Source organism: Diorhabda carinulata, chromosome 8 (genome assembly GCF_026250575.1).
Source record: "Diorhabda carinulata isolate Delta chromosome 8, icDioCari1.1, whole genome shotgun sequence".
Classification (NCBI taxonomy): domain Eukaryota; kingdom Metazoa; phylum Arthropoda; class Insecta; order Coleoptera; family Chrysomelidae; genus Diorhabda; species Diorhabda carinulata.
In genome coordinates, this window is record NC_079467.1 from 3,656,896 (window position 1) to 3,673,879 (window position 16,984).

The 16,984-nt window shown below is 34.1% G+C and overlaps 1 protein-coding gene across 8 annotated transcripts in view; it reads left to right on the forward strand.

Annotated features, from left to right (window-relative positions):
• LOC130896919 (neutral ceramidase) overlaps positions 1-16,984 on the forward strand; it is a 37,040-nt gene that overhangs the window by 13,661 nt on the left and 6,395 nt on the right. For all 8 annotated transcript variants that reach the window (XM_057805303.1, XM_057805305.1, XM_057805307.1 and 5 more), the window contains 10 exons: positions 424-567; positions 2,377-2,553; positions 2,691-2,818; positions 5,528-5,729; positions 5,805-6,014; positions 6,077-6,196; positions 8,539-8,733; positions 8,891-9,124; positions 13,616-13,711; positions 15,420-15,587. In XM_057805303.1, coding sequence (XP_057661286.1) covers positions 424-567; positions 2,377-2,553; positions 2,691-2,818; positions 5,528-5,729; positions 5,805-6,014; positions 6,077-6,196; positions 8,539-8,733; positions 8,891-9,124; positions 13,616-13,711; positions 15,420-15,587 — 1,674 coding nt within the window. The remainder of the gene's footprint in view (positions 1-423; positions 568-2,376; positions 2,554-2,690; positions 2,819-5,527; positions 5,730-5,804; positions 6,015-6,076; positions 6,197-8,538; positions 8,734-8,890; positions 9,125-13,615; positions 13,712-15,419; positions 15,588-16,984) is intronic.

The window sequence follows — 16,984 nt, forward strand, 5'->3', positions numbered from 1 at the left end:
AACTACAATCTTACTTTTCAAAATTACTTAAACGAAGTCTTCCAAGATAGATGGGTTGGAAGGAGGAGCTCGATAGAGTGACCAGCCAAACCTCCCAATTTATCGCCTGTCGATTATTTTTTATTGCGTATATAAAAAACAATGTGTAGAAGAAAAAATACTAATGGTCTTTCGAATTCCAAATTACTAATTGAGAGAATCGATTAATAGATTTTTTTAAATGAAAATATTAGTCAGTTACGTTACTTTATGACCGAGCTGTATTCAGAACACATATATAAAAATCGACAATAAAATAATGTGAAAATTAATCGATAAATGTTTTCAAACATAAAATTTCAACATTCATGATAAATACAAGTTATATTACTTTGTAGATTTTGAATTATAGTTATACGAACTAAAGTAAGAACATTTTTTTAGATGGGATACGCCAAAGCTAATCAAAAAGGTTGTGGTATTCATTTAAGACAGTTTTCGAGAGCTTTTATATTCAATGATGGAAAAAATCTGATGACATTTGTTACAGTAGATGCGTGTATGATGAATCATCCGTTAAAGCAAGCAGTGAGTATATTATTATATTAATAAGGATAATTCGTCCATTCTTCGCTCTTTTTTCGCAAATGACTTACAAATCAATCAGGAAGTTCACGTCAATTTGGACATGAGAAAAATTGCTGCAAAATGGATCCCCAAATGTTTGAATTTTGACCAAAAGCGTGCAATGGTAGAAGCATCGCGTTCGATCTGTGCTCGACTTCTTAAACCGAATTGTTACTATGGATGAGACTTGGGTACATTTCTACGATCCAGAAACAAAGCAACAATCGATGGAATGGGGACACTCTGGTTCTCCGAGACCTAAGAAGTGTCGTGTCCAAAAATCTGCTGTAAAACTTCTTGCTTCAGTTTTTTGGGATTGCCATGGAGTAATCATGATTCATTTTTTGGATTAAGGTAGAACAATAACTGGAGATTACTATTCGACATTACTGACCACTCTACGGAAAAAAAATTAAAGAGAAAAGACGCGGAAAGCTATCCAAAGGTGTTTTGTTTTTGCAGGACAACGACCCTGCACACAAATCTCATGTTGCCATGCAAAAAATTCGTGATTTAGGGTTTGAATTACTAGAATACCCCCCTTATTCACCAGATTTGGCTCCGTCCGACTATCATCTCTTTCCTCAACTGAAAAAAAAAGGTTATAAGGTCGTAAATTATCTTCCAACGAGGAGGCAATAAAAGCTGTGAAGTTCTGGTTGGCAGAGCAAGAAAAAACATTTTTTTAAAGGTCTAGAGACGTTGCAGGTGAGGAGAGGAGAATATGTTGAGTAATAAAATATTTTGACATTGAAATTTTGTTTGATTCTATAGTAGGCTAAGAATTTTTCAATATATCAATATTAGCTGACTATTTTCATCATTAAATCGAAGTGTTTTCCATGTGCTAAGTCATAAGTTTAAATAGAAGACAGTTTTATGATTTGAAAGACTAAAGTTGAAAATTGAAGTTGGAAAAAGGGCAGATTAATATTTTCGAGAAATGATTTTAATTATATGCTTAAAAAAGAAAAATTTTCGCACGCATTTAGAAGCTCAAGATCCCTTCAAGCGATTATGAAGAATCTGAATAAACATTACACGCACGTGATCTTTGACGACACTTTGATTTCTTGCTGGAGTTATTAATAATTAAAATTCAGCACCATTTTCTGAACACCCTATATAAATGTTTATCAAGGTTCTCACAGATTTTGAAAGCTGTATGTGTCATTTGTCCAAATCCCAAAAATATTAGACCTGACTCATTTAAACTTAGAAATATAATTTTTTTTAGTGGAGGGCTGCATGTGTCCAAAAATTTTGAAAATGTCAAATAATTAAAAAATGGTGGATTTTAGGCATATTATGCTTCATATAAAGTTATATTGAAATTTCGCGTAGATTCTAAAAATTTTACAAAACCATAGCATTTCGTTCAAAATAACGAAGTTTGGGTCCACTTCCGGAATAACCGGAAGTTTGAGAAAACTGAAATTCAACTCGTCGTGAAGGACCCCGTACTTTCATTGATTTTTTACTCTTATAAACAAATTCAGGAGTATTTTTTGTTCTAATTCTTATTTCTAGGTATAAAAGCAAGAAAAATAAATAACGAATAAACCGTGCGCAAAAATGTGTGGCCTTTGGCCCATTATAAGTGAAAGAAATGATCTTGAAAACATAAATACACGTTGTCCCAACGAAAAGTGCCCATCTTTACTATAATACTTGTATACATCTCAAATTGCAAAGATAATTATGTAATACTAATATAGAAATTGTAGGTGTTTTTATTGATATTACCAAAAATATTTTTATATCTTTTAGGTAATTGATAAATTGGAAGCTCTAATACCTAAGACGTTTACTTTACAAAATACTATAATATCTGGAAGTCACACACACAGTACACCTGGTGGGTGGCTCAAAGATGTAATGTACGATTTCCCCAATTTGGGATTTGTGCAAGAATCATTCGATGCTCTAGTTGATGGAATAGTACGAGTAGGTAATTTTTATTTAAAAAAAGCAGTGCCGAAGATGTACTACTTGTTATCAATGACTGTGTGACTTTGTAATATTAATACACTTTCGACAACCTTCAACATTTGATAAAAGTGATATTTATTGATTAATTTCAGTCAATAGAGAAAGCTTACAAGAACCAGGTGGATGCACAGCTTTATATGAATAGTGGTATACTTCTGGATTCTAATATCAATAGAAGTCCAGCTGCTTATGCTTACAATCCTACAACCGAACAAAATAAGTGAGTTCATTCGTTTTATTATTCAATATCATTGACTAAAGGTTTTATCTGACATACCATTTATAACAATTTAATAATAAAATTTGTAAAAATCAATCAAATTATAGTTTAAACCTAATATAGAGCAGAATGAATATTTTCTAGTGATGTTGATGTGCACTCCTTGAATTACAGCTCTCTTCTGTAGTCCACAATAGTCTCTGAAGTTATTTCATATCAAATATCTGAAGTTATATTATATTATATTAACTTCATTTTCTCTTTTAGTTCGTGAAGCATTTGAAGATTTCCTATGTTTAAGATTTGATACTGTCATTTTAATAACAGTCACTTTAATTTAATTGAAGATACAAAACGTTCTAAAACTTCTTATTCCTGTTCACATCTATTAGATGAAATTTCTCACGAAAGCTTAAACAAAATTTTCACCTTGTCTTCTATTTTAATCAGAAATAAAATGAAAATAAAGAAAGATTTCAATAACTTAAAAAACTCATAGTCTCGTACTTAATCTGATTTATCTTGATATCCTTCTCTAGAATTTTTTCTCTTCAGGTGTTTGTTGAGGCGACAGTGCCCCGATAGAACTCCTGATACAATCAGCAGATCTACTGTGGTTATAGTTTCCCAGAAGAGTCTTTGTCTGTCTTAGCCCCTGTAGGTGGTCCCAATAATTGGTCAGACAGATGATGATCTCCTGTTTGCGATATTTCCTCTCTAGGTTGAACTGAATACATTTTTCAATTGCATAAATTTCTGCTTGAAAAATGCTTGGTAAATTGCTCAGCCTTTCAGAATGTCTGGTTCTGGGCCCGTACACCCCTATTCCCTCACCATTTAATGCCATTCCAATACATTTCATGTATGATGTTTTGATCCCATTTGCTTTCAAAGTTTATTATTGAAAAGAAGTTTTTCCCAAAGCTAAACTTCTTCATTGCAACGTCCTGAAGCATATCTCAGTGCTGGTCAATATATAAGAACGGGTTGGTTTTCCTTGATGTCTCTGAACATTCTAAGCGATTTTTTCTCTGCCACTCTTGTACTATGTGGATAGGTGGGAGATTTAGAATCACTTATAATGCAGCTGTTGGGCAAGATTTCATTACCCCAGCTGCACGTAAGCAAGAGAGATTGTTCCTCGTGATATTCAGACTAGTTCTAGTACCCCAAACCACTGACCTATATGCAATTTCCACGTACATTCACCTAAGAATCTTTAAGTTACAACCCCAATTTCTCTCTGCAAAGTTTCTGCACACCATAAGAGATTTTGTGGCTTTGGTGATTATCTCTCTTTCGTGCTTTCATTAAAGTAGCTTCTCCATCTTGAATACATGATATTTTGAGTAAATCAACAGTTAGATTATTTAGTATAGATTAGAGTTCTCCAAAGCTTGGTTGAACGTGGTTCAAGAAATGTTTCAAAAATTCAACAAAAATTTCCTCGGTCATCCAACCAGATGGATTTGCCATACCTTTGGCACCCACCGGAGCTCTCTTGAGCATGTTATCTTGGAAGTAAACTTGTGGGAATATGAATACAGGCGGAATTATCCCTCCTGAAGCGCTAATGAAAAAAAGAACGGTAGTCAGAGTTCCTCTTTCTGCCGAAGCGATTTGCTCTACTTGTTTCGTCCCTCGTACAGCTATTACCTTGGGCGGTTTCGTGACTGTCATGCACCCTGTTTCGTCAAGATTCCATATCATGTTTGGTGCAAAATTGTGTTTCTGGTACAATTTTTCTAAATTTGAAAAGAAAGTTGTAGTATTTGTTTTATTGAAACTGGTTCTGCTCAATGATGTGCTTTCGGGTTGACGCAGTGAGAGTTCTTTGTGGCGACTCATGAATCCATGAAGCCAATGAATACTTGCTTTATTATTTTCATTCAATTCTGCTGGTGTGTCTACTTTATTAGCAACAACGAATTGGTAAGCCAAATTTCTGATCTGCGTTGACACATTTGGAGGTTGTTCGAAGGTAAGAAACTAGTAACTTTTCCTGATCTTCCGTGAATGTTTTCTGAAATTGCCATCTGGAGAATTCTTATGTTTTTTTACCAAATTGGCTAATAAAAATTTCGACAACACTTCTTATGGAAAGATTATGATTTATTACGGCCTCCACTGCATCTTGAATCTCTTCATCAGACTTTCTAACTCGCTTAGCCATCATAGACAGCAACCTTCAAATAAAAATGATTAGATAAGCTTCTATAAATGATAATAAGCAGATGTGCATTGTCTATTTAAAAATTCAATCTTACGTGAAAATACTGTCATAAAGTTTTAGGAAAATAGTTAAAATCATTTAGTGGTACCGAAACAGAGAAAACATACAGTATTTTCAATGTTAAATATTTAAGTACATAACATCTCCCTTGAATCGGACACATTGTAGCCCATGAACTGGACGTCCATTTCCTGGACGTCGGAATGTCCGATTCATGGGATATGTGGTTTTTAGAATCACTTGATGTTTGTATAAAAAAAATTGGCAACTAATCGTCACTAGAAACGTAGTTAATCACTTCGCAAATTTACGTAATCATTTACTCTACCGGCAACGGATTTTTCAATGCATCAAATTACTATCGGGTGTAGTAGAAATCCGTAGCGTCCGGTTGATGGGCTGTCCAATTCAAAGGAACTCTCTCCTATAATTTTGTCATTAATTAGCTAGTTTCTATTGAAAATTCAAATTTTTAGATATGAATATAACGTAGACAAAGATTTAGTTCAACTTAAAATTGTCAGAGCTAAAGACGATGTTCCAATTGGGGTTATCAATTGGTTTGCAGTACATCCAACATCAATGAATAATACCAATTGTTTGATACATTCGGATAACGTTGGGTATGCCTCTATTTTGTTAGAATCAAGTATGGAACCTGATTCTTTACCAGGAAAGGTGGGTTTTTTCTTCAGCTGCAATTTTTCTACAATTTCTTCTATTTAATTTATATCTCTAAATTCTATTTTCTAGACCTCCTTCGTAGGTGCCTTCGCCTCTACGAATTTAGGAGATACATCACCTAATTTAAAAGATCCGATTTGTATTGATACAGGGAAACCTTGTGATTATACTCATAGCACATGTGATGGTAAAAACGAATTCTGTATCGCATTTGGACCTGGAAATGACATGGTAGAAAGTACTGAAATCATAGCCACTAATTTATTTAAGAAAGGAAAAGTTAAGTCCGCTTATATCTATGAAAAATAATTTTGTTATTTCTTATGAATTTTCGTTTTTAGGAACTCTTAGAATCTGCAAACTCTACTGAGATATCTGGTGAGCTGCGATTTATTCATCGGTTTATTCATATGCCAAGTCAAACGGCTACTTATACATTGTCAAATGGAACAACAATTAATGTAAGTGTGAAGTTAATAAATACATCAATTCCATCCCCAACAAACTTAAAGTATCACTCATATTTGTGTCTATAATATTTAGTGGACGATAATTAGTAGACAAACAGATAATTAGTACAGCCATTCAAGCTTAGAATCGACCGAAACCTCGCAATTTTAAAGATCTTCTTGGTCGCAAAGTATTCTTTTTACTTTAAAGGGGTGCAAATCATCCCTTACTTCAATAAATTGAAAACTAATGAATTAAAGCGGTAATGGGCTACAGTTATGTTCAAATATAATAAATGTTGATTGTTTTGTATCATGACTTTTGATATTTTATAGCTCACCTACCCTTAAAAACAACCCCTTATACAAAGATTATTTAAAAAATGTGGTAAAAAACATGGAATGTTTTTATTTTGGATCGTAATAGGAGAATTTTTTTTCTTCAATTATAAAAAATCTGACCCTCAATATTTTTAATAATGCAACCACCCCTCAGAATGGAAAAAATTGCAAATTACTCTCTTTATAAGAATTACGACGAAAGAAGCGCACCTTTATTTTCTATCTTCAACTCATAATATACATTATATATTATTTTTTTGCATGTATTTATACATGTGGGAATCCAGATATATAAATACAACGGAGCCACAGCATGTAAATAATAAATTCTCCAAAAAGATCAAAACTTAGACGTTTCGTGATTTTCCAGCATTATCTTTATCTAAAAATGCATTCGGTTTTTTAATAATAACTCGGCTTCCCTTCAAGCTTTTTGCATTCATCCAATCATCATTTTGTAGGGAATTTCATAAGCTACAAAACCATGGAAGTTGCAACCCTTCTAGGCCCTTTTAATGTCAAAGGGTAAAAAAGACTCTCTCTCCCTTAGCATTGAAGTCAATACTTTAAACGCTTATATCTCGTTTAATTTTTAAGCTACGTGAGTTTTAAAAAAAAGCAAAACGTTGAGTAAAATAAAAGCTAAATTTTAGTTATAGAAAAATTTTTTCGTTGATCCAATAGTTTTTGAAATATTTTGAAAACTTAACGTTTTTTTTTTAAATCGAAAAAAAAATTTCACATTAAACAACTGTGTTCAAAATATACGTATTCCAAACCATTCAAACTTTTGGAACGTGTTGTTAGGGCTTAAACAAAGATAATTTTACATATGCTACGATTAATTTTAATTTTGCCGCACATGGTGTCAAATTTAACGACATTTTTTTTCAAATTCGAGTTACTTAATTTATTTTCGTCATAACTCGTTTAATTTTCATGCTAGATGGTTTTATAAAAGCTCATTTTAAAGGTCTGAGAAAGTACTTTAAAAATTTTCATCACAATTGTTTATGAAAAAGTGATCGTTTTTCCGTTATTTGAGCTCAAACCTCTGCATAAATTTACGAAAAAGAAAAAATTCTCTTTCAGTGACTCATAAGTTGCTGAATATTATTTAAAAAATTTCAATTTTGATAAAAATATTTCATTCTAAATTTTCTTCATAAAATTCAATTCTCTATCGATTTCCGGTGCTATTTTGAAAGTTTTTGTACCCCCGAGTAAGGGTGGCATTCACCGTTGGGATAGAAGCATACATTGGCACCAAATCAGGTTTGTTATTTGCATCATTTTTGAGCTTCTGTGAAAACTTCAAACTAATCCATGAAGGTCTTTAAAATTGCGAGGTGATTTGCTTGGTTCACTGTACTACATAGCATGTGTTTGATATTACACCTAAGTAAACTTTGTTTCAAACCAAAACCTTTGAAATTTTGAAATTTGAAAAGTGGTACTTGAAACAGAATAAATGTAAAAAGTAAGCTTTTAATTGTGATTAATTTCAACATATTATTATGCAAGTTTGGAAATCCAACATCAGTCCTATGGTAAAACAATATGCAGACGTTCACGTGAAACAGGACTGAGTATAGGAGGTTGTTGACCACAGAACATAAAATTTGGAGATTTGATTCCACCAGAATATATCAGAACAGCATTATCAATTATTGGAAAAATTCTCTGTTCTTTGTTCTTTAGCGTATCTGGCTGTAGTGAGGTTAATATCTCACCTAGTGTCTTTAACTGGTGGTTGTAAATTGTTTTAGGAAGGATTTTTCATTGAAACATATACAAAGTAAATCCGTATGCCACACACGAACTTTCTCGACCAAGCAGTAGACTCATGTTCAGTGCACTGACCACTTCCCGTCGATTCTGTATTGGTCGCAATAGAATGATAGTTTGAGCAGCTCCACACTCAAATTGTATTATTTCTATTAATTCACTCACATAATTTATGACTAACCTGGAACAAATATATCATCCAATTTATATGTTTTGCTTTAAAGGTACACGGATGCCGGGCAGCGATGGGTTATGGGTTTGCAGCTGGTACCACTGACGGTCCTGGAGAATTTGACTTTACTCAAGCGACCACTACCAGCAATGCTTTCTGGAATATTGTGAGAGATTTTATTTTTCCTCCAACAAAAGAAGACGCAGAATGTCATGCACCAAAGCCTATTCTGATAATGTCTGGAGCGGTATGTGATTTTACATATCATTGATCTTCTAGTATAGTAATTAAGATCATAAATATTGATATAATGTGTGAGGAATAGATAGATTATGCTGTTTTATATTCTTAATTACTTTAACCTTATCCGCTGAATAAAAACCCGTTCTTTTTTTATTCAATAGATTCAAGTACCCTATGAATGGCAGCCGTCAACAGTATCTATTCAAATGTTTCAAATCGGACAATTTTTCGTAACCGCAGTACCTGGCGAATTCACAACTATGTCGGGAAGACGATTAAGGGAAGCTGTTGCTAACGAAATTACGTCCAACGGTGGACCCAACAACCCAAAAGTTGTTATTGCTGGTTTAAGTAATGTGTATACAAATTATATAGCCACTCCAGAAGAATATCAGGTGAATTAACTAAACATTATGTCGGTTTCTTCACGTTCTAATAAAATGCCAAATAATTACACTGGCCAACAAGATTTTCGTCACGCATGCGAGATCTTTATTTTTAAAATGGAAATATCCGTCTAATAATAAAAAAAATGTTTATTAATCACTAACACGTACCACTTTTCAATAGCTTAATTATCCTTGTTTAGTGCAAAAAAATGATTATAAAGACGAAAATTTCGAGTCAAACGCGCCGCAGTTGCAAAACTGACAAATTTTGATATATTTGTGGAGAATTTATGGTGCAATCGCAAGTCAGGCTATTTTCCGAAAATGTGGAAAAATTATTAAAAAAAACTAATTTTAAAAGAGAAGAGACCTAAAATCAAGAATATTTAGAAACATAAATGCGAGCCTGTACCTTAATCTACTTTTCTACATAATGTCCGTGAATATTGAGGCACTTGTCATAACGTGGCACCAGTTTTTGAATACCCTTCTCATAAAATTGTGCCGCCTGACTTGTTAACTACTGTATCACAACTGTTTTGATTCGTTATCGTCTTGAAGATGCTGACCACCCAGGTGTTTCTTCAAGTGCAGGAACAAATGGTAGTCGCTGGGCGCCAGATCAGGGCTGTAGGGAGGATGATCTAGAGTTTCCTTTGGTCCGATTAGCCACATGTGGACGGACATTGTCATGCAGCAAAACTATACCCTGCACTCACCCATTTACTTACCATTCCATCACTCATAATATTTTGTCCGTAAACTTCAAAGATATCACGATGAATATCGATCGGTTTTACGCCTTTAGCACTATATCGTATAATCGTATAACAGCCCGTACTTCACAATCGGCGGAACTCACGATTGTCAGAGGCATCTTAAACACTCAATAAACAACGTACACAATGAAGAATCAGACTGTAATGACGTCAGTGCGTAGACAAGAGATGTAGGTAACCAGCGTTCATGTGCGGAACGCCGACCTTGGGGTTGCGGCGGCGGAATCGCAAAACGGTACTTACTTAAAAAATATGCCTCGTATATAATATTTTAGGTCAAGTTTCTACTAAACTCTTTAATTGAAACTTGTGACTGTCTTATAACTTATTTGGCAAATAACTCGATTTGTTAGAAGATAAAGACACCAAATTTTTGATTATTGGGTAAATAATAGATGTAAGGACTTTATTAGGAAGTGAAGAAACCCGACCATAATCTACGAGCTCTGAATTAAAATCCTACTCCCTAAGACACATTTTTGAATACATTTCAAAGCAAATTAAAATTTCATTTGTACTGTATTAAGTATTTTTGGTTTCTTAAATATATTTCGACAAATAACAAAACCGACGATGCATTTTTTAAAGAGCTCTAATATTGAAATATTTTTATTAAAATATATGTAGGAGATAACTTAAGTTAAATGTTGACATTTCATTTGGATTTAACTTGATAAATGTTACTGTTCGTGTTTAAAATGACATGTGATAAAATGCAATCCGAAACATTACTAAATTATATAAAACAAAAGGATCGGCGTGGGGCACGAAAACTAAGAACTGTAAATCAGTTGCATTATTCCATTATTTAAAAGAATTATAAATGAGAATCCGTGAGTGAATTATGATGAATTGAAAATATTTTGGAACAATATAACCATTACAAGTTGAGCTTGTTGTTTTTGTGTTGGTTCGTCTTTTCAATTATTTTTTCATAGACAAGTGAAAGTCCTCGTTATAAAAGTTGACTTAGTGCAGTCATTGAAGCGTTATTGCTCCGAATTTTTTTACTGTGAATCGATTTCAAAATTTGGAATTAGGCTCATCTTACCATTAGCTTCAAAAGTGAACTGAACTCCGCACCCACCCTTGGGGTAGTTGTCACTCTTCCTCGATGATGTAAATTTGTTTTACAAAATAACCTCGATAGAAGGCCTAATTTTGAGAAAAAAATGTTCTATAAAGTTTATCAAAAAGCCCAATACTATTCAACTTATTGGTAATTGAAAATTCGGAATTTCTTCACGTTTAACATCGATATTTTGCAAATATTTCCAAAAATATGCATTTTAACGAAAATTTTATGATGAAAAAATTGTAGCAGGTAAAAAACTGAACAAATCGATTTTTTATAAAGTATTCTAAATGCAATATTAAGCGAGATATTAAAGATCAAATCCGTTTTTTATTTTGTCTGAAATTTAATCGATGTATTCAATGCCATCTAGCGGCGAGCACATATATTTTACGCATTCTAATGAAATAGGGTTTTGTAGTGCTTGAAATAAGCTTTAAACATTCACCATCTAATTGTTTTTTGTTGAGTAGCACCTTTTTTGGTTTTTCACGAGTGATGTATGATACTAATGTAACGGGTGGTTGCCTTGATGCAGGATCAGTAAACGCAAAAACATTTGAATGTAGTTCTTTTTTCTTGTTAATTTTAACTTCTCTGGGATTCCTTTTCGGTTTGTCTGCATGGTGCCTACAAGCGTAATGCCACAATTTTCGGTACAAGTCTTCTGCTATATCGACAGATGTATAAAACCTGTCAGTGGCCAAGTTGCGTCCTGTATTTTTAGTGATTCTACTAATCTCTTCTCAATCGCTGTTGTACCTCTTGATGCGGGTGTAGTGTCTTAAGATTTTCCAGCAAAACATATCTGTTAACATGAGAATTCCGTATTTGCCTGGTTTCTCTTTCATGAAGACTTTGAACGGGCATCTTTTTCGAAAAAATGACAGCATCTCATCTATAAGAACATTTGCTTCCGGAACAGTATAATCGAAAGAAATGCGTTTAACTTTTCAAAAAAATCACGAATTGGGGCAAATTTTTCGATTTTTCTGTGCTCATTTTGGTATCATCATTAGCGCCAATCAGAATCAAAATTCCAATAAAAGTGTATATCTCGATAATACTCGTAAGAGGAATGTTTTGTCGAATTGCCTCTTCGTTAAGCAGCGTCCACACTATGTCGACTGTGTCGATCGACCGCTGTCGATCGACACAGTCGACATAGTGTAGATGTGTCGATCGACATTTGTCGAGTCGAATGTAACCCGAATAAAGTGCATTTTTATTTTCAGTCGAATGGAAATAATTGCCAAGTTTGGACCTGTTGAGCGTGATAATAAAGTTTTAAATCATTAGTTTTGTTAAAACCTGTGTGCGCAACGGGAGAAGTGGTTCTATAATTGTGTTTTACCAAAGTTAATTGTTTTATCAAAATGAATTTCACAGAAGAACAAACATTAAATTTTATTGATATGTACAGAGACCGCCCTCAACTCTGGGACTCTACAAATGAAGAGTACAAAAACAAAAACAAAAGGCACGATTTACTTACAGTCGACTGATGAAATACGTCCACACAGCAGTTTATGTGTGGACGAGACGAATGTCGCCTATGTCGTTCGACATTGTCGATCAACCTTGTCGATCGGCATAGTGTGGACGCGGCTTTAGTGTGCATGACGATAACACTCATAATTTCGTTCGAAAAAACTTGATTCTAATATAGTTTATACTTTTCCGTTTCGCCACAAAGTTGGTTTTTCACGCAATATATTCTGTAGAGAACGACGTGAAATTCGAGGTACATCTTTTATATATAACCTACCATTTTTCGCAACAAATCGTGTGTTGTTAGATCACTAACATGATCTTCCTCATCACTATCAATTGAGGATTCGTCGCACTCCATAACCTCAAAGTCCGAAATATTTTCCACTTCTTCTTCAAGTTCGCTCTGAGACAGATATCGACTCCAAATTGCACTTGTTTGAAGTATTGTTTGAAAAATAAACTATTATTACTTTTATTTGCAAATTTGCTACCCAAAAATGAGTCAGCAACGCGCAAAGGCGAATTTCAAGTTGAAAACTGAACAAAACTTACGAAAACAAAAAAATCAGCTGACAACTTTGCGAGTGAGCGCGTTGGACCAAGGCATGGTACTTTTTAGCCAACCGATTTTGAGTTTAATTGAAAAAGTACGACGTTGTACTTACTACTCAGTTTATGTTCAGCTGGTAGAAACAGTAAGGACCTAAAAACAATGTATGTATAGAATTTTTTCTTGATAATTTAAAGAAAATACAAAAAAATGTGTCAAGGTGGCACAAAGTGCCAAGCCTTGGTCGTTCTAGGGTTAATGTACGTTAATAGGTAAACTCCTTTGAAAACTATATCTTTCATAGTTGAGAAAACTTCTACGGGACAGGGCTCGTTTATAAATTTATCCACAAAAATTACTGTTCAGAATAGTTAAAATAACAATAACCTTTTGTATTTATTTCCTATTTATTTACTAACAATAGAAATGAAGCTAAGCTACGAAATTTTTGGTCCCAGGATGCTTAGTCAAATTCCAGCAACCATTTTAACCATTTTAAGGAACTAAAAAAACGGACGATTCGCATTTGGACGAATGATAAAGTTATTCTTTTATTTTTCTCTTATATTGTTCTCAATAATTGTTTTATGTTGTTTTAGCTACAAAGGTATGAAGGTGCTTCAACTATATATGGTCCGTATACTCTTCCCATATATATTCAACGATACAAAGAATTGGCAAAAGCGCTTATTTCGGTAAGATTTTGTTTTTAATCGTTAATGGTTAAGGTCAGTATCTTTTACGAAATTAAGCAGACACGTTGATACAATCAAGAAGTTTCCGTTTTGTTTCTAATAGTTTTTAAAACCTGCAAACTTTTCATATTCTTTTTTGGTGGCCGAGTGACTTGGAAAATCATGCTTCTAGGACACTTTATTCATAGAGTCATTTGGAAAGAGGGATTTTAGGAAACTATGATCAGCAGATTGTATCAAATACACTCTATTATTCCATTTTTTTTTTAAATAACGGCAAGTATTTATTTATAGTCTAGTGAACAACGGTAAAAATATGGTATCCCCTTATATTTCCTTCAAGACGCATGGATTTGCGTGAAATTTTGGAATTAAGTTCTATATACCCTTTACTTTAAGTTATTATAATGGGTGAAAACTACCCCTTATTGTACAAATTCAGTTATATAAAAGTTAAATCATTTAGGAAGTTTTAAAAACATTGGTGGAATTAAAATGAAGAACTCATGACTATTTATGTTTTTTAACCCTTATAAAAAACAACCATCTCACTTAATTTATAAAGGATGGTCTAACCAAAACGCACGATGTTAATTGTAAATAAAACAAAAAGTTTTCAGAGAATTATCTTAATATTTTTTATAATGATAGAAGGATCTATGACAATTATGTGTGAAACAAAATATCGGCCAAATGCTCGTCACGGCTTCGGCGGCATACCTCTATCCGATGGACCATCTTTTCAATGACTCTGAGATATAATTGAGGTTCAATGTCGTTAATGTGCCGAATTATCTCATCCTTTAGCTCTTGAATTGTTCTTGGCTTATTGACGTACACTTTTTCTTTCAAATATCCCCAAAGAAAGAAGTCCAACGGTGTCAAATCACATGATCGTGGCGGCCAATTAACATCGCCACGATATTTCGTTAGCTGTGTGGCAAGTGGAACCATATCCTGTTGGAACCACTTATCGTCCAGGTCCGATGACGCCGCCAGCCTATAAACCACACCAAACAATCAATCGTAGATTCTGATTTGCCCAAATGCGGCAATTCTGCTTGTTAACGAATCCACTGAGGTGAAAGTGTGCCTCGTCGCTGAAGATGATTTTATATGTAAAGTCACCGTTCACTTTTGTCTGTTCAACCAACCATTCGGCGTATTGACGACGCTTGAAATGGTGAGCAGAGTTCAACCGTGTAAATTCAAATCTTTATTCAAATTCGCATCAGTGATGTTCGTGAGATGCGGCATCGTTATTGGTCCAAATCAGTGGCATCACAAATAGAAAGTCGCGTGAGGGAGTGCGAACGACACATCGCTGAAGGAGTTGTTAGATCAGGTGTAGTACAGGGACGGAATAGTATTATCGTACAGCAGTGAGATTGTTTATATTTGTCTGTTGCGTAATTTTCTTGACGCGGAGAAAGGTGATTAAGTTGCTATACTCCGCGTAAGAAGAGTGTTAAAAAGCTTGATTTTAACGCTAGCGAAAGACAAATGATGTGAATATTTATAAAAATGAAATGCAAGAAAACGATGAAGTATTGAAATAACATTAGAAATTGCTCAAAAAAGTAATAACTTTTTCAAGCTTGTTGCTTATAGGCAACATACCTCCAAGCAACAAGCTTTCGAAATCTATTTTTCGGAAAATTAGCAATGTCCTTGGGTTATTACTACTGAAAATTGTAAATTTTTTCAGAATACACCAATCACTGATGATTCGGAGCCGTACAAATTTCCCAACAATCTGATGTCACTTGTTCCTCCGGTTATTTTTGACGCCAGTGGTTGGTGGAATAATTATGGAGATTGTATTGTACAACCAAAAGAAAGTTACACGATTGGAGATATTGCCTCTGCTACATTTGTAAGTATATGTATCATCAAAACGTTGTTCAATAATGCTCTGCTGTCACTTGTCATGTATAGTGCATATGTATAGTTCTTCCAATATCAATTGCAGAAGGCAGTTATTCAAGGAACAATCAGTATCTCATAAATACGCACGGCACTCATACCAAATTAAGAAATTAAAAATAATGTTTACTCCCCGTATAAAATGCGGCAAACATCTAACAAACCGTAAGTCCACGTGGACTCATCATATATATCTATGAATAAAACGTGGAGTCTTCTAAGTGTACTAGATACAATGAATATGTCCCAAGCTAAGAAACCCGCAATAATCGGTTGGACAGTTTATACCCCCTGTATTTTGAGATGTACGCATGTTGCCCGACTGATTAAGAGGCCAAACCACGTCATCTATTGTATTTCTAAAGTTGTCGTTCTTTCTTCTTATTTGTTCGCTTGAGAAAAAAACCAAATAGTTATAGCCCTAAATATGAAAGAAAACAGTTCACCAATACAATGAGTGTAATAAAAGCGATCCCGCAGCCACCATATTCTCCAGAACTGGCTCCCATTTATTATTGACAATGCAAAAACATCACAAAAATAGTCCCCCACTAAAGCTTTAATAATGTTAACATATATATTTAATGCCATATTCAGATTACATTCCTGCCCAAGGAAATACAAAAATCTGAAATTATCCTCATTCCAAAACCAGGGAAGCAGCTACAGGACATCACATCATACAGACCAATCAGCTATCAATATGATCTAAGGTCTTAGAAAAGTTGGTATTACATCGTTTAGATCCTATCCTAAATATGATACCAGATCACCAATTCGGATTTCGTCACAAACATTCCACAGTTCAACAGTGTCAGCGAGTAGTACATACCATCAATACAGGTATAAAGGAAAAAAATACTTTTCGGCAGCCTTCCTGGATATTAGCCATGCTTTCTATAAAGTCTGTATGCAGGTCTATTGAATAAAATCAAACTCTGTCTACTCAATTTATACTACACTCTACTTCAGTCATATGTGTCAAACAGAACCTTCACAACAAAAGTTAGTGGTGAGACCTCTGAATTTCAACCTATTAAAGCTGGAGTTCCACAAGGTAGCGTCCTAGGGCCAGTCCTGTACTTGATACATACTTCTGACATTCCAACCTCAAACTACACTATATCAAGCGTATTTACGGTTACTATTAACAACATAGTGATACCCGTAACTTCTTGTATCAAATACCTGGGATTACACTTAGAACCTAGCCAAGAAACGAAAACAAATCAGTCTAAAGTTCCGAGAACTACATTGGCTACTCGGAAAAAAATCGCCAGTCTCTCTAGAAAATAAAATCTTATTATATAAGGCAGTCATCATACCGATTTGGACCTTCAATCACTA